The 25,742-nt window shown below is 42.3% G+C and overlaps 1 protein-coding gene across 1 annotated transcript in view; it reads left to right on the top strand.

The window, feature by feature from the left end:
- The window catches only part of SMOC1 (SPARC related modular calcium binding 1), a 410,799-nt gene that overhangs the window by 270,897 nt on the left and 114,160 nt on the right, over window positions 1–25,742 (top strand). Inside the window, exon 6 of the mRNA XM_030215156.1 lies at window positions 15,607–15,663. Coding sequence (XP_030071016.1) covers window positions 15,607–15,663 — 57 coding nt within the window. The remainder of the gene's footprint in view (window positions 1–15,606; window positions 15,664–25,742) is intronic.

Below are 25,742 nucleotides of genomic sequence, written 5' to 3'. Positions count from 1 at the left end.
AGGGTATTTATATCCCGCTAAAATCAATAAAGAGTCTAAGTGGGCTGCATAAATATAAAACATAAATTCAAAAGTTAGGAAAACTCGCAAAAAGTAATCATTCAAATATTTCTCAAAAAGATAAGTTTTCAGTCCCTTGCGAAATTATAGAAATCACGTGAACTTGTTCAGGTATGAAATTCCACAGCTTACTAGCCTGTAGAAGGAGAGAGGAACAGTTCCCCTGAGTATGTTAAACACAACACAGACAATCTTAAAAACTATCTGAGCAGAAACTGATAACCAATGTAACCGTCTAAGCAGCGGTGTCACATGGTCATAACATGAATAACCATATATCAATTTAGCTGCAGTATTTTGCAATAATCGCAACTTATTAATAAGTTGTGAATTTATTCCACTATATAAAACACTGCAATAATCTAAATGTTGTATTGGTTTTAATTTTTATGAAGACTCAATAAAAATGATTAAAAAAAAAATCTTGGGAACGTCATCCCCCTTAACTCATTTTCTTCTGACCTGATGATGTGTCACTTGGCAAAAATCCATTAAGTTGGTCCAATATAAAGGCATCATCTACAAACTGTTGGTTGACCTTTATTTCTGTGTGGCAAACAGGCTTATTTTCAAAGCACTTTGGGAGGCTAAGTTCCATAGGTTTCTATGGAACTTTGGGAGGCTAAGTGCTTTGAAAATATGCCTCTAAGTAAACCAACATAACAACCACATCGCTTTATTCAAGAATGAAAAAGTGAATTGGAGGATTGTGCCTGGAAGGAATTCAATTAGACCCTGCAGCTTGGGCTTATTGAGTCTTCTTTTAACTTTTTCTGTAGATGTAAATAAGGTTTGAAGGTTCTGCAATAAATAAGGCTTTTTGTGCAATGCCTTATGAAAAACAGCTTGAAGAGCAATAAAATAGATTGGTTACACCTATCACTGCCAAAATTGGACAGTGGAAATGTAACACTGTTTAGTATAACAGTAACAGATCTTTTAAAACTCTGGCACTGAATTATAACAAATGCAATGTCATGTTTCTTGTTGGTTAAAGACAGTATCTTTTCTTTTGGAAAAAAAGAATTTCAGGTACAAGGTTCTGTAGGTACAAGTCTTTTTGTAATGATAGGAAAATCACAATATTATTTGTTATATCATTTTCTATCTGAAGTGATGCAAAACTGCAAAATCTTGATTTCTTTCTGTGCTTTAGAGCAGTGTTTCCCATGTTGATCCTGGAGTTCCCCCTTGCCTGTAAGGTTTTTGGAATATCCACAATGAATATGCATGAGATCGATTTGCATACACTGCTTCCATTGTATACAAATTTCTTTCATGCATATTCATTGTGGATGTCCTGACTGGCAAGGGGGTACTCCAGGACCAACTTGAGAAACACTGCTTTAGAGCGCTTGAAGTTGTTATAGCACATGCACAAACTAAATTGAAGAAATAAAAGAAGATGAAATGAAAAACAAAATGAATGTTTTTCCCATGCACACCCCTACGATCATGTCAAAGGACATTCCTACTAGACTGGCTTTAATATTTATCTAATCTCGTCTCCTCTCCTGTAATTCAAGGTTCCTGATGTATCTAGCCACTATTACTATAAAGTTTCAGGGGTCCTATTACTAAGCCACCTAAGCGTCTATGCGGGCCCATGTGCCAATTGTGAGTTACCGCCTGGCTACCGTGTGGTCCGGGCGGTAATGTCATTTCTGACGCGTGTCCACTATGCACACCAGAAAATAATTTTTTATTTTCTGGCATGCAGTGCTACCGGGCGGTAAAAGGCATTTGACACACGGAGACCATTACTGCCCAGTTAATGCATGAGACCTTACCACTAAGTCAATGGGTGGTGGTAAGGTCTCAGACCCAGGATGGATGCACGTCAATTTTCATTTTGCCGCACATCCATTTTTGGTCAAAATTTTAAAAGGGCATTGTTACAGGTGTACTGAAAAATGGATCTGCGCGCGTCTAAAACACAGGCCATTTTTCAGCACACCGTAGTAAAAGGACCCCTAAATTTATTGGAGACATTGTTTTCCCTTTTTTTAAAAATCTTTAATCCATCTTCTTTGAGTTTGTGAAGTGCCCTCTCCCCATTAATGGGCTATTAATGTATACTATCTCTGTTTCACCATCTACTTGAGGACCAAACACTAGTATGTGCTTACTGCAGCTCAGTGGCGATCCTAGGTCAGCTGCCACCCGAGGTGGATCGCCGCTGCGCACCCCCCCCCCCGGGTGCAGCGGCGTCCGTCCCCCCAGGGTGCAGCATGACACCCCCCGGTGCATCAAGCCCCCCCTACTGCAATGACACCCCCTCCCCGGCACATCAAGCACCCCCCTCCCCAGGTGCATTCTTGGCTGCTGGAGGGTGCAGGGAGCAGGGAACCAGTGAAGCCGACAGGCACGCAGCTGCTCTCTGCACTGTTCCAGCAGCATGCACCCGGGGCGGACCGCCCCCACCGCCCCGCCCTTGCTACGCCACTGCTGCAGCTTAAAAGGGCTTAGCACAGGATACACTCAGGCATCCTGTGGTGAGTTCCCAATCAGTGTGCGCTACCTGCACACTAAAATATTTTAAAAATGTTTTCTTGGAGGGGGCTTGTGTGGGGGAGGAGAGTGGGCATTTCTGTTACCGTGTGCTAACTGATTGGTACAGAATTACCGCAGAAGCCCTTACTGTTTATAAAATAGGTGCTGCCAAAATGTTTTTAATGGCCACATGCTGATGGTGACAAGGACAGTGGGAAAATGACTATGAGCTCAAGAGACAGGGACAAAGGTCTTGAAGTGCTGTAAAGGGGGGAGGGGGTGCGCTTCCTCCTCTTGGGTGGAGCCAGCAAGCCCACGGGGCTCCCAGGGTCCGGGACAGAATACTGCTGATACTGGGACTCAGGGCCAAAGTATTTTATTATCAAGGCAATTTCATACCAAAAATCATAATTATATTCTTCAAAACAAAAGGTACAGCCCTCTTAATATAGTCTTCAAAAGAAAAAAATAGTCCTCATAAGATAATCTTCAGAAGAAAAAAGGTACAGTCCAGGTCCCAAAATCCCTCAGCAAACATTCAGCTCCTCAAGACCTCAGGTCTTCTATTAGGACATTAGCTTTCCCTTCCCCCTCCTTCAGAAGGGTTTAGTAAGAGTTCAGCACACTTCCAATATAGCACAACAGTTCAGAACAGATCTTCATGGACAGTCTGTGCACATCAAACCAATACCACAAATCACCTGCCTTTTCACAGCACAGAGGGAACCCTGTAAGGAGCAGGGTTGGCAGTTTCTCCCACCTCTCAGCACCACGCCCGGTGTGGCCTCCTCCACTGCCTTCAAGTGCTGGGCAGGGCAACCTTGGAATTCTCCCACTCCATGGTAACTGGCTCCTCTCTCTTAGGCAGCTCTAGTGGCAGGCTACTTCCTTCCTCCACATACTTCATGGAATCTCTCTCTCTCCATTTGTCTCCCCTCTCTCCTGTGACTGAGAGCCTCCAGGAAATCTGCTCCCCCCTTCTCACAGCTGGGGGGAATTATATACTGATGGCGAAGCCAGGGAAACTGAGCTTCATCCTTCCCTCCCCCTCTAGTGGGGAAGGGAGTAACAGGCTCACCCTGCCTCAGGCCATTGCTCCCCCTGCTGGGGCTGGGAATCCATTCCATTTTTTTAGGACTACTCTCTTCTCTCATTCTTGCAAGGACTTCTGGGACAGGCCCGTGCCAAGGGTCTGTGCCGCCCCCCCCCCGCAGATGAACAGTTGGCGCGCGCGCCCCCCCCCCCCCCGTGAAGATGATCGCGGCGCGCCCTGGGGGCCTTTAAATCTTTTACTTGCAGTCGCAGCAGCGTCTGTGAAAGCGGAGCGCTGCCGACGTCTCCCTTCCCTTCGTGCTGTTGGTTCCCTCAGTGTCCCACCTTCTTCTGACATCAGAAGAAGGCGGGACACTGAGGGAACCAACAGCGCGAAGGGAAGGGAGACGTCGGCAGCGCTCCGCTTTCACAGATGCTGCTGCGACTGCAAGTAAAAGATTTAAAGGCCTCAGCGGCGCGGGGCGAGGGTAAGCACCGCGGCGGCGCCCTCCAGAGGTGGGCGCCCTCCTGCGGTGCTTACCCCGCTTACCGCATCGGCACGGCCCTGTTCTGGGACCTGTAGTTCTGGGCTCAACTGCTTCACTGGGGAATCTCTGGGGCTTGCCTTGTCACACTGCTCAAGTTGATTTTATTGATTGTAGACTCAACACAGTACTGTGTTTCGACCACAGGCCTGCCTCAGGAGTCTACTAGGCTCTCTTTGAAGTGTAGAGATTCAAACATATACATGAAGTGGTATGACTGATGGGTAACCTTCTAAGCTATATTTGAAGTAAAATCTCTAGTACATAATTGTGCTAGATATACAGTTATGTAGCATGGTCTTTAAAAAGACCTTCTAAGAATAGTTGGTCAATCGACACGGTCTGGTGGTAACATCAAAATAGCAGAACGCCAAGCAGTTCAAGACCTTTGTCCCTGTCTCTTGAGTTCATGTTCGTTTTCCCACTGTCCTTGTCTCATGGAAATTCAGTGTTCTTCCACCTTGGTGGATTTTTTCCTTTTGACACACGCACTAAATTATGGTCAGATCAAGAGAGAGGAAAAAAATTTTCTCAATGCTTTCCCTGTCGAAGCACAGCCCTTGAAAAAGCCCACAAGCGAAACGGATGGGGCCACCGTCGGGCAACAGATAATTGCTCGACTTTACTTTATCTTTGTAAAGCTGCTTTAGAGCACTTCATGAGAATCAGTGAAGGTTTTTATGAACCAAAGAAAATTTGAAGTTAGCATTGATATTGTCAATATATTTAAAAAGATTTTCTTGTAAAAAGAGCAAAATTGTTAAAATCTATTTGGAAATAAATTAAAAGTTAAAATAATTCTTTCCAAGCAAGGTTTTTATGACCAGTGATGAACACCACGCCCCCAGTTAAAGCCGCTGAAAACTGAAAGTAAGCGGTCGGGCGTTTTGAGGTCTTTTCCTTGCTTTTTAGAAATATTTTGTTAAAATCAAACATTATATTTCCATATAAATTTTATTGAACCTTAGTGCATGGCCATTAATGGAACAAATTGAAAATTGGCCGTTCTGCTGCAATAAAAATGGCCTTAGTGTGCTGGAAACACCTGCGTATGGGTGTTCTAAGGCTAACATTTACTGCAGCTTGGTAAAAGGACCTCTTTATGTTATTTGTGTTATATGTGTGATTGAGCTGGGTATTCCATTTTCTTTATCAAGTTCTTATTTATATGTAATTGTTAATAAAAATAAATATAAAATAAAAATAAAAAGAAGCCATATGAGGAGTTCCCTAGTTCCTCAATCTTGATCATTGCATTTGGTTTAGCCTTACATCTGATTAGTTGATAGGGTTGAATGCTGACACCCAAGTTCAAAGGTCAAGATTTAATATGTACAATACAGTATACAATACAATACCAATACTTACATTTCGCTGTTACCCATCTGTTTGGTTCAATGCAGATAATAGTCAAAAAGAAGCTAGAACATGTCTAGGAAATACAGAAAACAATAAAATTTACCATAAATTAAGAGTCTACTATTCTAACAATGTCTGAAAAAGAAATGTTTTTAACCTTTCTACAAAACCACATATAATTCATTTCCAATTTAAGGGGAGAGAATTCCAGAGAGCAGAGCCCGATAGGAGATTAGTTAATGAAAACATTCTTGTGGCTTTACATCCCTCACAGATGGAAAATGCAGGAGTGAATGATCCTAAATATGTAATAACTTATCAAAGGGGGGATTTTTTTTAAAGCCCCATATAAGCTGGAACAAAACCATGGATAATTTTAAACACTAAAAGGACCCTGTTTTACTAAGCCATGCTGTAGGTACGCTAGTGTTTTTAACTCATGCTAAAAATTAGCACGCGCTAACGCTAGAGACACCTGTATATTCCTATGGGTGTCTCTAGTGTTAGCGCATGCTAAAAACGCTTGCATACCTTAATAAACAGGGCCCTAAGGTACAGAGTTTAAATATAGTATGAGCCTATATTGGAAGCCAGTGCAATTTAATCACAATTGAGCACTGTGCATTTTTGGAACTAAACTGTACTTGGCAGCAATTTTTATAGCTGAATTCTTGATGCTGACATATAAATACAGTGAAAAGTCACTGCAGTAAAATGCTACTGTATTATTGAACAGCTCTCCTCTTGCTATATAAGGGACAAGACCACAATCCAGATATTACATGTCATCTTTGTATACTTCTCCTGCACCTGAAAAAGACAACAGCTGGTCTATTGTTTTTTTTAAATTTAATTTAATAAATTCCTTTATACGTACATTACAATAAATGCAGAAAACAGAAAAGAAAGAGAATTTACAAACAAATCCAGCAACTAATCCACATTATGAAGAGACAAAGGACCCTTTTACTAAAGAGTATTAAACACTTGTCTTTTACTAAAGATTAAGATATGCTATCTGCCAGAGAACCCATTTTATTCCCTATGGGCCCTGCTGCCAATAACATGAGCTAATCTTTAGTAAAATACCCCCTTAATACACGGTTAACACATGGAAACAAGCTACCGCATGATTGTATTAAAGGGTTTTTTTGAAAATTTCTGTCAGGGAGTGTGGTAAGGGTGGAGAGTGAGCATGGAACCATTAGCCAGCTAGCACAAAGAACCCCCCCCCCCCCCACACACACACACACACACAAAGAATTACAAAGGGGCTCATTTTCAAAAGAGAAAAGTGTCCTTAAAGTGGCATAAATCAGCATTTGGATGTTTTTCTCACAAAAACATCCAAATTGGTATTTTCAAAACAGTTGTTTTTAGATGTTTTTCTATGAAGTCTGTCAGAAGTGCATTCAAATCACAAGGAAGTGTGTCAGGGACGTGTTAAGGGTAGGATCTGGGCATTCCAAACACTTGGACATTTTTCTGCCATAATGGAACAAAACAAAAACATCCAGGGCTATAAGTTGGACGTTTTGGTCTAGACCTGTTTTATTAACAAATAAGCCACAAAAAATTGCCCTAAATGACCAGATGACCACTGCAGGAATAAAGGAATGACACCCCCTTACTCCTTCAGTGGTCACTAACCCCCTCCTACCCCGCAAAGATGTAAATGAAACAGTACATATCAGGCTCTATCACCTCTTCAGTCCTATTAGAGCAGCAAGCAGGTTCCTGGAACTGCCTAGTGATGGGTGCAGTGCACTGTAGAGAAGGTGACCCAGGCCTATAATCCACTCTAACTATTACACTTATGGTGGAACGTTTCAGTCCCCCCCCCCCCCCAAAATAACCTACTGTACCCACATATAGGTGACACCTGCAGCCATATGGGCTACTGTAGTGGTGTATAGTTGGGTACAGTAGGGTTTTTTGTGGGTTTTGAAGGGCTCACCATACACTATAAGGGGGTAATAGGACCTTTTATGTGAAGTCCACTGCAGTGCCCCACTGCACTGCTGGGATGCCTGTGTGGCCAGTCTACTAGGAAAGCTGGATCCTCCTACTTCCCAATGGCTTGATTTTCTACTTTTTTCTCTTGAACATTTTTTTTTTCAAAAATGGACCAAAAAGATAAACATTTTGAGCACAAAACTTCTAGAAAATTGCCATTTTCAGACCAAAAAAAATAGGCATTTTTCTGTCCCCACTCGAATTTTGGATGTTTTGAGCAAAACTTCCAAAGTTGGACTTAGTCGCCATATCGAAAATGCTCCTCAAAGAAAATTGAAAGTAAAATTCATAGTAATGTGGGGCATTTTTGAAAAGTCGTTTAAGTCTGAATTGTGACGTCGTACTTATAAAGTCCAAAAATAAGTCTCACAGCCATTTTACTGAAACTCGAGGAAGGATAGGGACAGGGCTACAGATGGTAGACAGGACGTATAAAGACACAGGAGAACGGTGGACATGGTGAGAGAAAAAATATCAAATGGAAAGAAGACACTGCATAAAACAGAAGACACTGGGACCAAAGCAAATAGAAAAACTAAATGATCAGACAACAAAGGTAGAAAAAAGTATTTTATTCAGAATTTATTAATTGGAATGTCAGCTTTTTGAAATGTGCATCTGTGATATTTTGCATGTAAGTTTCAATTTTTCTGGTATTGCTGCATGTCGAGTCTGACTTCTTGAGTTAACTTTCCAGTTCAGTATTTTGCCTTCATATTTTTTGATTTCTAGTTCCTTGTGTCATGTCTGTTGTGTCATGTGTTTTTCATGTGTGATCAAGGTGCAGTATTCTGCTAGCGTGTAGTATTTGCAGCCCTTTTTGTTTTACTTTTTTTTCATGAGGTAGTGTATTGGTGTTTTAGAGCCTGGTGTAATTACAGTTCTGCCTTTTCACGCATAAGGTTGTAGCTCATCCTGTCCTTGGAATTAGTTGGTTAGGAAGGTTATGAGTGTGTTTTTGCACAAGTCTGTGTATAGCGTTTTGCAGTGGACAGATTGTGTGTTGGCCTTACTGAGATGGCACCAAAACATTAGAAAGGGTATAGAGCCTAAATCATGACACACTACCTCTTGAAGGATCTACATATAGAGCTTTTGCATTTCTAAGGTCAACACTGGCATTGTATGGGAAAGGGGGTGGGGAAATACTACTGGAGAGGAAGAGGGAGTGCTGGGTAAGGAGGAAAAAAGGAAGGAAGGGAGAAAGAGCTGGCTTGATATCTCATACATATTCATTATGGTTATTCCCCAAAAAAGCCAGCTCTTTTTCCCTTCCTTACTTCCTCCATATTAGCATATTCATTTGTGTATATATATATATATATATATATATATATATATATATATATATATACAAATGAATATGCTAATATGCTCCACCCTATCCTTTGCCCCCCCCCCCCCCAAATGAAACAGTCAAACTACACCCATGCTACCAGTACATGCCCACTGTAAAATACTTACCTGAGGGAAATCTGGGTGTGTATTCGATGAAACCTGTAAAGGAAAATTAAGATTTGAGAAAAAATGGGCTGATATTCAGACCACGGGTGTTAGCAGGGCTGCCTCTTGTGGTCGGCGCTGAGCCTGGATGTTTCTGTCAATCAGCATTAAATATCTGGTTTATTTTTGGCCGGTTTAAATTTAACCGGCCAATCAATATTCAGCACTGGCCGGTTAAGTTTAAACCAGCCAAAGATAGGCCTGCTATTTTGGCAGCCCTGTTTGGCCAGGAAACGTAGCTGGTGATGTGCTGAATATTCGCAGATAGCCGGCTATATCTCGTGATATAGCTGGTTATCCACAAAAGGCCCGATTCTATGTATGGCACCTAAAATTAACGCGCGTTAGGCAATCATGCCTAAGTGTATTCTAATTACTGCACGTAAATCTACGCCCGGTATTTAGAATACGCTTAGGCGTAGTTCATGTGACCGAATCTACTCGTGTCCATTTACACCAACAAAAAGCTGGCGTGAATCCTTGCAAGTAGATTCACGCGCAGTGGCCCATATTTTATAACAATGCATGTAGATTTTGGAATGCCCACGAAATGCCCGTTTCCATGCCCCTTTTTGCCTGAATGTGTTAGAATGTACACGCAGAACATTATAGAATATGCTTAGCAATGTATGCGTGTAAATTCACATTTTTGCCAATTAGTGCTCGTTATTGCTTGTTAAGAGCTGTTAACAGCTTGTTAAAACAATTAATCTATGCGTATAGTTATAGAATGCGCCAAGATTTACGTGCAGAACCAGACGTAACTCTAGGCGCGCTATATAGAATCTGAGGGTAGGATCTGACTGCGAGTATTCAGCAGGAGATAACCGGCTATCTCCCGCTGAATATTCATGGATATCTGGTTAAATAGCACTGAATATCGGGCGGAAAGAATCAGGTTCTTAGTGGATAGAATTCGAATTATATTAAGGCAAAAGAGTAGCTTTGTGTACTTATCTGATGCTGTGGTCCTTGAAAGCTGCTGGTTGCCAAGTTACTGAGTTCCAATAGCCGAGATACTGAGGGAAACAAAGCAACAACCAAGTTTTGTGCAAACATTTGATATATTTATTATCCTACCAGAAATGGTAACATTTCTATCAAACTAGTTTCTTATAGTAATTCTCTACTCCACCAGTAGGCGGTTTACTGTAGTCCATGGTGCGTAAATGCAAGGGGGTATTCACATGAGTGGAGCATGGGGTGGGCATGGGAGGAACTACCATTTATGACACAACTTACATAATACAGGGGCCCTTTTACTAAGGTGCGCCGAAAAATGGCCTGCGCTTATGTAGGCGCGTGTATTGGATGTGTACAGGTCCATTTTTCAGCACGCCTGCAACAAAGGCCTTTTTCTTTTTGGGGGGCTGAAAATGGACGTACGGCAAAATAAAAATCAACGCATGTCCATTTTGGGCCTGAGACCTTACCGCCACCCATTGACTTAGCGGTAAGGTCTCACGTGTGAACCAGGCGGTAATCATCAGCACGCGTACATTGCCCAGTTAGCACCACGTGGTAGAAAATAGAAACTTTTCTGCTGTGCGTTTTGGACACACGTCAAAATTAGAATTACCGCCTGGGGCACACAGTAGCTGGGCTGTTGTTCTAATTTGACATGCGTTGAACACACGTAGGGCCTACGTGCCTTAGTAAAAGGGCCCCACAATAAGTTATGCATGCCTTTGTCACATTTAGGTACCCGCAGTTACAGCAGGGCAATGGCTACTGTAACTGAAAGTGCCTGAATGTTAGACATACTGATGACGAGAAGTAATACTAGTATTCTGTAATGGATTCTAGGTGACCAGATGCCATTCTAGAGTAGAATCTCATCGTGTGGCATCAGGGCACCTAAAAGAAGGTGCCTACTTATCGTATTATTGTAACTTCGTTTGAATATCAGGGAGTATATTTCTAGGTTTGTACATAAATTGAGACCTGTGAATGATATTCTATTGCTTTTTAGCTCTTGTAGCGTAAAAAGCTCTTGTAAAGTAAACATTGTGTTCAGGGCTCAAGGAAGATCTTCCAGGAAAAAAAAAAAGACCCTCACGAATCCATCAAAAAAGTTCATTAAATTGACTTTAGCTGTGGTTTTAATTAGCTTACTAATTGCTTGATGCTAGAAGAAATATTAAATCACCATACCAAAATTATTGGAATAAAAGAAATCAATTCACAGTTTTTCAGAGAAGGGTGTTATATTGGATTAGGGAGAATTACATGTACATAAGAGAAACCATGTAAACAGTGATTATAGAAGCAGAATTGAAGGCAGCATCCAGTGACTGGGCAGAGTTCTCCGCAGTTAGACCGAGTGCTAGGATGCTGGCATTACTGTGATTTGATCTTTTCAACGTTTTAATTTAAGAGGTCGTAAAGATGGCTATTTTCAGTGAACAGGCTTTATATCTGCAAGCCTCTGAGTCAATTTTCAAAGAGAAAGACTGCAGGAAGTTTCCCTTTGAAGATTCATGGAAGATAGTAACATGGAAATATTTTTTTTAACCTGCATATTTTGCAGGGGCAAATTATGGGGATTAGAAAATACTCAGAAATGTCCAAATGAAATCCCTGTGCTTACCCCTATTGCCCTACCTTATCCCTTTCTCCAGCTCAGCCCTTTTTCTCTGCGGAAGGGAGAGAGTAATTTTCAAAGGAAGTATCCACAGGTAAACACTGTTTTATCTGTGGATGTACCTTTGAAAATATCTCAATGAATAGCAGAAAATTGATTTTGCTTCATGTATATTTTAATGAAAGTGCATCCCTCCAAACTCCAGATCCAGATGAGCAGTCAGCTGACAGTTATGTGTGCTTCAGAGCAGGTGTAAATGCTGATGGGGGAAATTTTTTGAAGTATGTGTTTATTTCCATTAGAAAATAGAAAATGCACGTGTTGTTAAGGACTATCTAAACTAGGCCCAGAATACCCCCCCCCCCCTTTTAAATCTCTACATTCTAAAGCTATGACACATATTTAGGCAGATATATATGTGAAAGTAGAGTTTTTCCACATATAAACCTTCTAAGCTTGTCTACTTAGCCTCTGAAAATGTCATCAGTTTAGGGTGTCAGCAATAAAGAAGGTATAGTGGAGGCGTTTTTTCTTAACTGCCTACAAACTGGAGTAGTGGATTCCACACGGAAGAATGTCTCCTATGGGAATGTTTACTTGAACGCATATGTTTTCCAAAGCTGAAGTTGTAAGAACCCTATCTAAGACAAATATTTTTTTAGGGTGATAATATTGGTGCCTAACTGTGCCCTAAAGATTGTGTAAATTATAGTATTCTATAAATTCTGAGTCCGATATTCAGCTGGTAATGCCACTGGTGCTAAACTCAGAAATTCAATGCAAGGTCATGTCCGGGCTTTGGCACTGAATTTTCGGGTTTCCGGAGCCAGCTACATCATAGCCCGTTAAGTGCAATATTCATCACTTAACCGGCTATAGGTTACCACATACAGGGGGACTTTTATTTTATTTATTTATTTATTTATTTGTTGCATTTGTATCCCACATTTTCCCACCTATTTGCAGGCTCAATGTGGCTTACAATATTCTTCCCTGGCTATTACCATGGCTGAGTAGAGATACAATTAATACTAATTTTACTAGCCCGCGGTAGCGTTTTTAGCATGCGCTAAAAATAAGCATGCGCTAAATGCAAGAGATGCCCAAATATGGGCATCTCTAGCATTTAGCATGCGCTAAAATCACTACTGCGGCTTAGTAAAAGACCCCCACAGATAGGACTGACTCTTATGCAGTTTCCTTGGCCAGTTAAGGGGTCCTTTTACTAAGGTGCACTAACAGATTTAGCATGCACAAATGATTAGTGCACGCTAAATGATAAGATGCCCATAGGAAAATGCAAAATCCATTAGCGCACCTTAGTAAAAGGACCCCATAATTGCAAGACTATCGGCACTTAACTTGCCAAGTGTTGTCTCCGCACCTGGAATGCCACCAAAATAGCCAGTTTTCAGTTTGAGCAAACTGGTTATTTTCAGGGGCTCTAACCACTTAGGTGCCAATGAAAATTAGTGGCTAGCCCCAAATATGCAATTTAACCAGCCAGGAGCCATTTCTAGCCAGCTATATTGCTTTGAATATCAACCTGAATATACATATCTCAGAGATATGCCTATACTTCATCCATATATTACTCATGTTTACACCCCTTGCACTTATGCGCTAAATGATGTTGGTGCCAATCACACATGTTCTATTATTCTATAAGTTATGCGCACAATTGACGTCTGTGTTTACAGGTCAACTTCTAGAATTGCCCTTCTAATACTTATAAAATTGGACTGAAGATGAGTGTGGTGATAATGATATCCTAAATAAAGTTAAATAGATTTAAGCACCTGTTGGATCTGATGACCCACATAAAAATATTTTTTATATAGTACGGTATATATATTTTGTGTGTGATGTTAGGAACCTCTATAAGAAAGTGTGACTTTGAATTGTTGGTGGATTAATATCATTTGATCAATATTTAATTTGAGTATTTCTCTCCTGCTCCATACTATATGTAGGACCTAGGCAATTTACAAGCAATTACAATAGAAATAGAGTCACAAAATAAATCACAAAACATCAATTATACAAACAATAAAATATAAAGTTAAAATCTCCAATTAGCTCAATCTACAAGATTAGAACCTCTAATACACTCAGTATCTCTACTAAAACAGTGACGGTAATGGGATAAATGTGTGGGATAAACACAAAGGAATCCTGTTTAGAAGGAATGGATCCACGGAATCTTAGTGGAGATTGGGAAGCAAAACCAGTCCTGGGCAGACTTCTACAGTCTGTGCCCTGATTGTGACTGAATAGATATGGATGGGCTGGAATGCAAATTTTAAGGGGCTTCGATGTTAAAGAAATTTTAGTACAAGAACAGTGCAGGGCAGACTTCTATGGTCTGTGCCCTGAAAATGGCACGGACAAATCAAACTCGGGTATACATATAAAGAAACTCATTTTACATCATATGCGATAATCTTGTTGGGCAGACTGAATGGACTGTATGGGTCTTTATCTGCCGTCATTTACTATGTTACTACAATGCTTAGCTATTCACAATACTGTCAAATAACAAAGAACTATCATTGTCTTGTTAACAGTTCCTCAAACAATCAAGTTTTTATTTTTTTCCTGAACAAAGGTACAAGGTGCCCCATCACCAACCATTTTGTCTCTTGTAGATCAACTTGTGCTGAGCAGTATTTAGTCACAATTGCTAGAAAAATAATTTAGGACCAATATATAAAATTTTTAACGTAAAGTAAGCAGTTAAAAAATTATCCTTAAGTCTGACAGCAACCAATGTAATGAAATCAGAAAAGAAGTGGTGCCTGCAAATCAATTTGGCTGCCCTGTTCTGCAACAGTTGCAAGCTTTGCGATGAGTTGTGTTTAGGAGAACTCAAATACAGGAGATTATAATAATCAAGGAAGGAGAGAACCATTGCCTCAGATCATTATCCTTCAGCAGAGAATGGATCTGTCTCATCTTTCACAGTTTTAAAAAAGCCTTTTAAAATAAAGGTTGGCCACCTGACCTTCAAACAGCAATGTCAAATCAATAATGATTTTGATCAGTGACCATAACTGATACTTATCCATCACCGTTCACTTCTTCAGAAGGCACACACTCAAGTTGCCATTTAGCCATAGAATGGTAGTTTTATCCAAATTCAATGTTAGGTGGCTTTTAACCAACCACTTATGAAAGCAAGAGGATTCTTCAACTCCATAGCCCAAGAGACCCAATTACTGGTAGAAATAATGGAAAATTGCCTGTATAAGATAGATGAGAAATACCGTTTCTGAATCAGATCCCCATGATCACATGTATATATGTTAAATTAAATTGGGGAGATCTGAGGTACTCCACATGACAGTTTCCAAGCCCAAGATGTTTCCCCCTTAAAGATTATTTCAGTGGTTCAAGAAGAAAGGAAACCACAAAATCATTTTAGTACTGATCCACCCACTCCCAATCTGGTAAACCTGGTCAAAAGAATAGAATGATCCACCAAGTCAAATGCTTCTGATGTCCAGTTGTAGGATCAGAGTTTCTATCCCTTTACCAAGCCATCGATGGAGCTGCTCCGATAAGGTAACCAGAACTGTTTCCATACTATGGGCTTTTCCAAACCCTGACTGGCATTCATGTAACATATCATGTGGAAGCACATATTCATGACAAAAACGATTTGGGCACATATTTTACATATATTAGAAGTAGGCAGGGATTACCATGATGTGTTATGGTTCAGCCAGGTGAGACTTCTGTCTTCCGCCTGATGCTGACTGCCACCAGTAGTCATTTCAGGTTAGTAAGTTGTCAATATGTTTTTTTCTGTTTGCTTACATTCTCTTTTGTCACCCTGTCAATATATTTTGTTTGCTTCTCTCTTTTTCATTTCTTCCTTCCTTCCTGTCTTTATCTCTCTTGAACTTGGCCGGGCCATGTGCAAATCCCAATAATTCAACAGTTCTGGAGAGTAGATAGCATTTACCTCAATAATGGTAGTTTCTTTTCGTTTCTTTTTAACACTGAACTCAGATGATGGTTCGAAGCCAACGCCAACGATGGAGACTCAACCTCTGTTTGATGGAGATGGTAAGTGGTTGGGTTTTTTTCATCTTTATATGTTATTATGGTTCAAGTAAAGCACTTGCCATGCGGCCATTTTGAGGGGATATGACGGCGTGCTGGGGGTGGGAAGTACTGCCGGGCTGCTGCGATAGCCCGGTGGTACTTCTTGTTTAGCGAGCGGTATGCATGCGTTGGGCTTACTGCCGCTTTGTAATAGGGGCCCTTAGATTATGAGTCCTCTAGAGACTGAGAAAGTACCTGCATATAATGTGTACAGTGCTGTGTATGTCTATTAGTGCTATAGAAATGATTATTATTATTAGTAGTAACTTACACAATACTGTAAGCTATGTATGCCCTGTACTGTCAGGGTCCAACACTAGACTATCTATCTGTATTGTCAGATCTGGCAGAAGGAAGAAATAAAGGGGAAGAGAAGTTTGCTGTTCATTCTGGAGTGTAAGTTTATTATTACAAGGTTATCCTTGGCGAGTGTGGGTGTGACTCTGGGAGGCTGTAGGCTGGCCCCTGATTTCCAGGTCCCGTACAGCCCTTGCAGCATTTAGGTGCCCTCAGTTATACCAAGTCTATGGTGGGTGCCTAAATGTTAGGCACACTGATTGCCTGATTACGCCACTATTATATAACGGCATCTGGTTGTCCAGATATTGGTATAAAATAGGCTGTCATTGTGCTATATCATGGAGCTTAAATGGAGGTGCCCAGTTTTAAAATTTCCTCTGTAGTGGATTCCTTGGGTCTGCTGTGAGCATTCTTTTTGCCTTTCTCCTTTTTGTCTACCTCCAGGTGGTGGAATGCCAGCTAGTAAGTACAGGCTATTCTTCACTGCCAGTTTTAGACATGCTGTCATTCCAGAACAGCTGTAACTTAGAATAGTTTCTTGGCATAGCTAGATCATTCCCACGCTGGTTCCCACAAGCGTAGACTCGATTGCTTTAGTTATTAATGAGATGGTTCAAGAGCAGGACTAGGGATATTAGCCCTTGGCTAGGAGATGATTCATAGAGACAGCAATAATGCTGGAAGGTTGTGGAACAATCAACAATATCATTTTAATTATGTGACAAAAAACATCAAAATGGTTTAATTTGTTGAAAGACAGCTACTATAATGTATCAATGACAAGGATGATAGGGAATGCTAACTTCAAATATAGGATAAAGCTATCCTTTGTTGTAAATTTAATCTGGGAAATATTTAATAACTGTAAGCACAGTCACTGGTTAAGTTTTGGCATTAAATGTAACATTCAGTATAATATCCTCAATATTCAATATAATATCCTTCAAAATGGATGAGCTACTATGGTGCAGACAGTATCATGCAGTATCATGGAGGAGTAACCTAGTGGTTAGTGCAGTGGACTTTGATCTTGGGGAACTGGGTTCAATTCCCACTACAGCTCCTTGTGACTGTGGGCAAGTCACTTAACCCTCATTGCCCCAGGTACAATGAATATAGTTGCAAAATACCACAGAAAGGTGGTATATCAAGTCCCATTTCCCTTTCCCTTTAAATACAGCAAAACCCAGCATGCAAAAATGCTTGACTGGAAGGTTTTCACAAAGAAGATAACTCAATTTATGTTTATTCCAGTTGTTGAAGCAACATTTCATGCATAAGTTTGCAATGGATCTAGTTTGCACAGTAACCAATTTTCACATAAAGAAGGTCCGTTCACTTGCAGAAACAATGGTACAGTGGTCTCCTGTATTTTGAAATATGAATGCAAATAAGACATCGCATAACAAGGTTTGAATCACTGGGTGACTGGCTCAATCTCTGAGAACTGATAAGATGGAACATGGAGTTTTTCTGATTTATCATATATGCTTTAAAAATCAGGCTTTCTCTGCTTGTTTGATATCACAGGTTGAAGATATTCCATCCACAAATTTACTAGAATCACCAACATTTGGTACATAGCTCCAAAACTAACCAATGAATAGCCAGCTGATGGTGATTTGGAGCAAAATGGTATTCATCACTGAGTCTCCATAAATTTCCTACCTTTCTCTCACCACATTTCATATCTAATATCAGTGCATATGCCTAGTTAACATGTAAATAACTCATGGGTTTCATATTTATTTAATTTAATATATAGCCCACAGTAAATAAACATCTGGGCAGTGGACAATATCCCCCGGATTCTATATAGTGTGCCTAGAGTTAAGTGTGATTTCACATGTAAATCTAGGCATATTTTATAACTATGCACATAGTTTGTTTAAAAAGCTAACTGTTGTTAACAGCTCTTAACAAGCAATAATGAGCACTCATTGGCAAAAATTTGAATTTACATGCGTACATTGCTAAGCGTATTCTGTAATGTACTGTACCTAAATTCTAACGCGCACAGGCAAAAGGGGCGTGGTTATGGATGTGGAAATGGGCGTTTTGTGGGCATTCCAAAATCTACACATGTTATTATAAAATATGGGCCAGTGCATGTAAATCTACATGCAGGGATTTACACCAGCTTTTCATTGACGTAAATGGATGCGCATAGCTTCACTCGCATTAACTACACCTAAGTGTATTCTAAATACCTCGGGGTTGGCCTTGCCCCGGGCCCGGCCCTGTCTCTCGGAGGCCCTGGAAGAGGCAGTAACTGCTTCCGCATTTATCAGGAGCAGATACCAAACATTAATCTGAATGTTAATGCATGACCTGCAATAAAAAATAGTGGCAATGCCCCTTCTTGATGCAGGGTTAGTTTGGGGCTTGCGACGCGTTAAAATCTTGCGCCCACAACTTAACGCATTTTTGTAGAAGGGCCTCTTGATGTCTGTATTTCCCACCTTGTTAATCAAACATATAAAAGGCAAGTGACCGTACTCACTTGCAAATGCATAGTAGAGACTTCCCTCTCTGTCCCGCCCCCGCGTCAAGACGTGATGACGGGTCGAGGGGGGCGGGACAGAGAGGGAAACTGCACGGAAGGGGAGGGAGGGAACCGCTGACGTCGCTACCGCTCCCCCCCAAGGTAGCCGCTACCGCCCCCCCCCCCCGGAGTCGCCACCACCCCCCCTTCACCCGGCCCGGGCCCTCTCTTCGTTATTCAGCTTACAGCAGCGCCGAAACAGCAGCAAGCAGCTCAGCTTCAGCTCCTGTCGGCCTTCCTTCCCTGCCTGTGCCCCGCCCTCGCCGACGTGACGTCACACGAGGGCGAGGCACAGGCAGTGAAGGAAGGCCAACGGGAGCTGCAGCTTGCTGCTGTTTTAGCGCTGCTGTAAGTTGAATAACGAAGAGAGGGCCCGGGCCGGGTGAAGGGGGGGAGGGGGCGACTCCGGGGTGGGGGGGGGGCGGTAGCGGCTACCTTGGGGGGGAGGGGACATGGGAGGTCTCAGAAGGAGAGGGGGGCCTTGGAGCTGGGAGGGCTGGACTGAAGGGGGCCTTCCAGCTGGCTGGGAAGAAGGCACGGGGGGGGGGGGCAAGGGGCCTTGGAACTGGGAGGGAGGGAGGGAATGGGGCCCCTTACAGTTGTGAAGGAGAGCAGGGGGCCTTGGAACTGGGAGGGAGGGAGGGAATGGGGCCCCTTACAGTTGTGAAGGAGAGCAGGGGGCCTTGGAACTGGGAGGGAGGGAAGGAAGGGGGCCTTGGGAGCTGGGGGGGAGGGCCTGGGGCCTTGGAACTGGGAGGGAGGGCGGGCAGGGGGCCTTGCAGCTGGGAAGGGGGGAGGACTGGAGCCTTGGAGCTGGGATGGAGGGACAGAGGGGGCCTTGCAGCTGGCAGGGAAGGAGGATGGCAGGGGGCCTTGCAGCTGCAACGGGAGGGGGGCCTTGGGAAAAAAACATTCCAATACGCGCCCGTTTTAACGGGCTTAACGGCTAGTATGTAAATAAACAGATGGACTGTTCCCAAGACTTGTTTTAGCATTGTCCCTAAATACTCTAAGACTCATTACATGTGATAGCTTACTGCTGTGAGCTCCAATTGAAATAAATAACAATGCATAATGGGATAAATTTAGTAAATTTGGGTGCCAAAAAATGAGCACTAAAAGCTATTCTTTAAATGGCACTCTGAATTGATCACTATTTATAGAATAGCGCTTAGTGCCGGGATCCACACCCAAAATTGGGCTTCCTTTCAGTTGAAAGAGACTCGCCTCCTGTGCATTTAAGCCACATGGGTATTTAAATCTCTCTATCATATCTCCACCTTTCTTCCAACATCTTTTTGAAAGTGTTGTCTCCAGAATAGTGCACAGCAGGGGCGTATCTGCGTGGGGCCTCAGGGGCCTGGGCCCCCGCAGATTTTGCCCTGGACCCCCCTACCGCCATCAACCCTCCCCCACTGCCGTTCTTACTTTTGCTGGCGGGGGACCCCAACCCCCACCAGCCGAGGTCTGCTTCCACCTGCCGCTGCCGTAAAAACTTCTTCTTCAGCCGGCGGGGGACCCCAAACCCCCACCAGCCGCCCCGCGGTGTTTAAAATTCATCTTCGGCCTCCGTGGCCGTGCTGCTGTGATAGGCGCTGTTGAAATCCACTTCGGAGTCTGACGTCGCAGCACGTACAACGTACAACGACGTCAGACTCCGAAGTGGATTTCAACAGCGCCTATCACAGCAGCACGGCCACGGAGGCCGAAGATGAATTTTAAACACCGCGGGGCGGCTGGCGGGGGTTTGGGGTCCCCCGCCGGCTGAAGAAGAAGTTTTTGCGGCAGGTGGAAGCAGACCTCGGCTGGCGGGGGTTGGGGTCCCCCGCTAGCAAAAGTAAGAACGGCAGCGGGGGAGGGTTGGCGGCAGGAGGGGGGTGGAGAGAGTCATTGGTGGCGGTGGGGGCTCGGCGGTGGGGGCTCGGCGGCGGGGGGGGGCTAAAATGTGCCCCCTCCCTCTGGCTCTGGCCCCCCCCTACCGCCGGAGTCCAGATACGCCCCTGGTGCACAGTATTTTAAATAAGGTCTCACCAGAGTCTTATACAGGGGCTTCGTTGCCTCCTTTTTTCTACTGGCCATTCCTCTCCCTTATCACCCAAGGATCTTTCTAGCTTTTGCCATCACCTTTTCTACCTGTTTGGCCACCTTAAGATTATCACATACGATCACACCCAAGTCCCATTCCTCTTTTGTGCAGAAAAGTTCTTCTCCCCCTAAACGGTACCATTTCCTCGGGGTTTTGTAGCCCAAATGCACAACCCTGCATTTTTTAGCATTAGATCTTGGCTGCCAAATTCCAGACCATTCCTCAAGCTTCGCTAGGTCCTTCCTCATGTTATCCACACCATCAGAGGTGTCTGCCCTATTTCAGGTTTTGGTATCATCTGCAAAAAGGCAAACCTTACCAGACAGCCCTTCAGCAATATCACTTACAAAAATATTAAAACTCTCAGCGTTTATTAGCAGCAGGAGGGATGCATCCAGTTCCCCGTATAGGGCTGCAGTTTAATATCCGCATGCACATTTTGCTGATGTGACACTTATCACTCGTTGCCTATAGTTTGAGGTAATGTGTATTACTGTTTCCTTTGATTCCTAACTTGACTTCCTCTCCATAGGGCTGTGGACTTGGATGTAAAAAAATTATTTTCCTTTTATAATCTATATGCAGAGTAGATTTTTCTTTTTAGATTACTGTTATTTCTGTATGTTACTTTACAAGTGGGTGATCCCTTTGTTGCATTTCAAAATGTCTATAAATTTTTAAAAAACGCAAAAAAACTCAAGCCCACTGCATACTTGGAGCGTTATTCAAATAAGGGGCCCTTTTACTAAAGGATGTTAAACCCTTAACGTGGCATTAGCATGGGAAAACAGGCTTCCATAAAAGACATTGAAACTGGTATTTTGCCTGCTGCATATGCTAACACACATGTTACATAATTTAAAAAAATATTTTTCAGAGGGGGCATGTCATGGGTAGAGAATGGAATGCGTTAAGCAGCTAGTGCATTATGAGCAGCATGTTCAAACTGGATAACACGGAGTTAATGTGGGAGCACTTAGCTTCTCCTAAATAGGAGGCAGTAGGTGCTCCCACATTCATTTTATGCAGATACCACACACTATTGGGAACAATAGCATACAAGCTGCAAAAACTAAATAAATAAAGCTGTACAAAAATGCCTTGTTAAATCTGGGCTTAGCGTGGGAAAGTTCTGCTTTAGAATGCACTAAGCCCAGATTTTAACGCACTCTAGTAAAGAGGCCCCCAATTGCCTTATAAAATTTACCCACTTATCCGCTCCCGGGGTAAAAATACATTTGCTGTGAAAAAGTGAATGCATTTTTACCAAGAGGAAAATAAAATGTCATTCCTGGGTCAAGGAGATGTTGGGAAGAGGAGGGAGGTTGTTAAAGGATGTGTAGACATTTGATTTTCAGATCTCTGTGGACACTTATCGCTGCACTGCCAACCCACACAAATAAAAGATCTGATTTTCTAAAGGAAGCTCCGCAGAGAGTTCTCCTCTGAAAAGGAGCCATTCAGACTTGCAAGTTCTGGGGGGAAACTCGTAAGTGGTCTCATGATGGGACCTCTGCTTTTTAACATATTCATAAATGACCTAGAGATGGGGGTAACTAGTGAGGTAATCAAATTTGCCGATGACACAAAGTTATTCAAAGTAGTCAAATCACGGGAAGATTGTGAAAAACTTCAAGAGGTCCTTATGAGACTGGGAGACTGGGCGTCTAAATGGCAGATGATGTTTAATGTGAACAAGTGCAAAGTGATGCATGTGGGAAAGAGGAACCCAAACTATAACTATATCATGCAAGGTTCAGCGTTGGGAGTCACGGATCGAGAAAGGGATCTAGGTGTCATCGTTGATGATACGTTGAAAACTTCTGCTCAGTGTGCTGCTGCGGCTAGGAAAGCAAATAGAATGTTAGGTATCATTAGGAAAGAGATTGAAAACAAAAATAAGGATATTATTCTGCCATTGTATCGCTCCATGGTGTGACCTCACCTCGAGTATTGTGTTCAATTCTGGTTGCCGCACCTCAAAAAAGACATAGTGGAATTGGAAAAGGTGCAGAGAAGGGCGACAAAGATGATACAGGGGATGGGATGACTTCCCTATCAGGATAGGCTGAAGAGGCTGGGGCTCTTCAGCTTGGAGAAAAGGCGGCTGAGGGGAGATATGATAGAGGTCTATAAGATAATGAGTGGAATGGAACGGGTCGATGTGGAGTGTCTGTTTACGCTTTCCAAAAATACTAGGACAAGGGAGCATGCGATGAAGTTGCAGTGTGGTAAATTTAAAACAAATCGGAGGAAATTTTTCTTCACTCAACGCGTAGTTAAACTCTGGAATTCGCTGCCGGAAAAGGTGGTTAAGTCGGTTAACTTAGCGGACTTCAAAAAAGGGTTGGATGGCTTCCTGGAGGAAAAAGCCATAGAATGTTATTGAATGGGCGAGGGAATAATACAGTATTTCTAGGATGGGGGGACAAATTTTTGTTCTTTTGGCCGCTGTTGGTGACAGGATGCTGGGCTCGATGGACCCTTGGTCTGTCCCAGCATGGCGATTCTTATGTACTTATGTACTTATGATGCAATGGTGTAATTGAACAATGGGAATGCATGTAGCAAAGTTATCATTCTCCATAGTCATCACTTAACTGCATCTCAGGGAGCAAGCCAACTCAAAGTATCCCCAATTCCACGTCATTTTACAATACTCCATAAATATAAAGCATATTCAGAAGAATCACAAGGCCCAAGTTGTCCAAGTTTCTCTCTCTCTCTCTCTCTGTAGCAATAACTCTTGCCAATGTATAGCTATATAGTACTCTTGATGTGGATAATTATATAAACATTGTCCTGTGTACAAAAGACCTCTTATAATATTACTCCCCAGGCTGGGTGCATAAAAGTACTTATTACAAGAAAATATGTACTTTACATGATAAGAACATAAGAATAGCCATACTGGATAAGACTGATGGTCCATCCAGTCCAGTATCCTGCTTCCAACAGTGGCCAATCTAGGTCACAAGTACCTGGCAGAATACCAAATAGTGGTAAGATTCCATGCTACTGATCCCAGGGACAGCAATGGCTTTCCCCATTTCTATTTCAATAGCAGATTATGGACTTTTCCTCCAGAAACTTGTCCAAACCTTTTTTAAACCCAGATACATGAACCACTTCACCACATCCTCTGGTAATGAGTTCCAGAGCTTAACTATTCATTGAGTGAAAAATATTTCCTCCTATGTATGTACCATGTAACATCATTGAGTGTCCCCCAATCTTTGTACTTTTTGAAAGAGTAAAATGTACCCATTCTATACCACTCAGGATTTTATAGACCTCAATCATATCCCCCTCAGCCATTTCTTTTCCAAGCTGAAGAGCCCTTCCCTCTTAAGCCTTTCGTCATAAGAGAGGAGTTCCATCCCTTTATCATTTTGGTCACCCTTCTTTGAACCTTTTCTAATTCTGCTATATCTTTTGTGAGATATGGCAACCAGAACTGCACACAATACTCAAGGCGAGGTCACACTATGGAATGATACAGAGGCATTGTATATTGTCTTATTTTCTATTTTTTTCATAATAATTCCTAGCATCCTGTTTGCTTTTTTGGCTGCCGCCACACACTAGGCAGAAGATTTCAGGGTATTGTCTACAATAACACCTAGATCTTTTTCTTGAGTGCTGACTCCTAAGGTGGAACCTAATGATCAGGTAACTATGATTTGGATTATTTTTTTCCCATTTGCTTCACTTTGTATTTGTTTACATTAAATTTCATCTGTCATTTGGATGCGCAGTCTTCCAATTTCCTATGATCTTACTGCAAATTTTCACGGTCTGCATGCATTTTAACAACTTTAAATAGTTTTATATCATCTTCAAATTTAATCACCTCACTCGTCGCTCCCATTTTCAGATCATTTATAAATATGTTAAGTAGCTCCTGTCCCAGTACAGATCCCTGTGTCAGTCCACTATTCACACTCCTCCACTGATAGAAATGCCCATTTAACCTTACCCTCTGTTTTCTATCCATTAACCAGTTCCTAATCCATAACAGAATATTGCCTTGTATCCCATGGTCTTTTAATTTTCTCAGGAGTCTTTCATGAGAGACTTTGTCAAAATCTTTCTGAAAATCTAGATACACTACACCAACTGTAAATGGAGGAGTGGCCTACTGGTTAGAGTAACGGTCTTGAAATCCAGAAATGGCCGGTTCAAATCCCACAGCTGTTCCTTGTGATCTTGGGCAAGTCACTTAACCCTCTATTGCCTCAGGTACAAACTTAGATTGTGAGCCTTCCTGGGATAGAGAAATATCCAGTGTACCTGAATGCAACTTACCTTGAGCTACTACTGAAAAAGGTGTGAGCAAAATCCAAATAAATAAACTGGCTCACCTTTATGCACATGTTTATTCACCCCTTCAAAGAAATGAAGCAAATCGGTGAGGCAAGACTGCCCTTGGCAGAATCCATGACCCTGTGTAGGTGTGTTCAGGGGCATGTTTGGGAGTGTGCAAAACTATGCACATACCCCTTGATTCTATATTTGGTGACTAAAGTTGTGTGCAACTTAATTGATTAACGAGCCAATCATTAATTATGGTTGGAGTGGAGTGGAGGAGTAGCCTAGTGGTTAGAGCACCAGTCTTGACATCCAGGGGTTGAATATCAGGGAATAACATTGGCTGCAGTCAGCAAAATGCTCACCACCACCTGCCGAATATTTACTCCAGGGTAAACACTGGTGAAATTGCATTCTCTGTTTCAAGAGTTCCAATGATACAGAATTGTTCCATTCTCCTTGATGACCTGGAACCAGAGGGCAGACAGCAGGAAGTGCTCTCCTGAACTCTTCTGCTGCGTTCATCACTTCCAGCATATCAGACCTGCCAAGTCTCCCTCATTCAGTGGGAGACTCCCACTTTTGTAGGTCATCTCCCAAACTCCTGCTGGGGAGCGAAGAATTCTTGCTCAGCGGTCTCCCCTCCCATCAGCAGCAGGAGATGCCTTAACAAGCTGTCATCTCCTGCTGCTGTGGAACCAGTCTCATGATGAAAGCTGCAAAATCTCACACCTCTTATGGGTGGCTGGTCCTGTGGCAGCAAGAGATGTTTTATTAAGGCATCTGCTGATGTCCAAG

Source organism: Microcaecilia unicolor, chromosome 9 (assembly GCF_901765095.1).
Source record: "Microcaecilia unicolor chromosome 9, aMicUni1.1, whole genome shotgun sequence".
NCBI classification, from domain to species: domain Eukaryota; kingdom Metazoa; phylum Chordata; class Amphibia; order Gymnophiona; family Siphonopidae; genus Microcaecilia; species Microcaecilia unicolor.
This window is presented reverse-complemented; position numbering and strand designations above follow the sequence as displayed.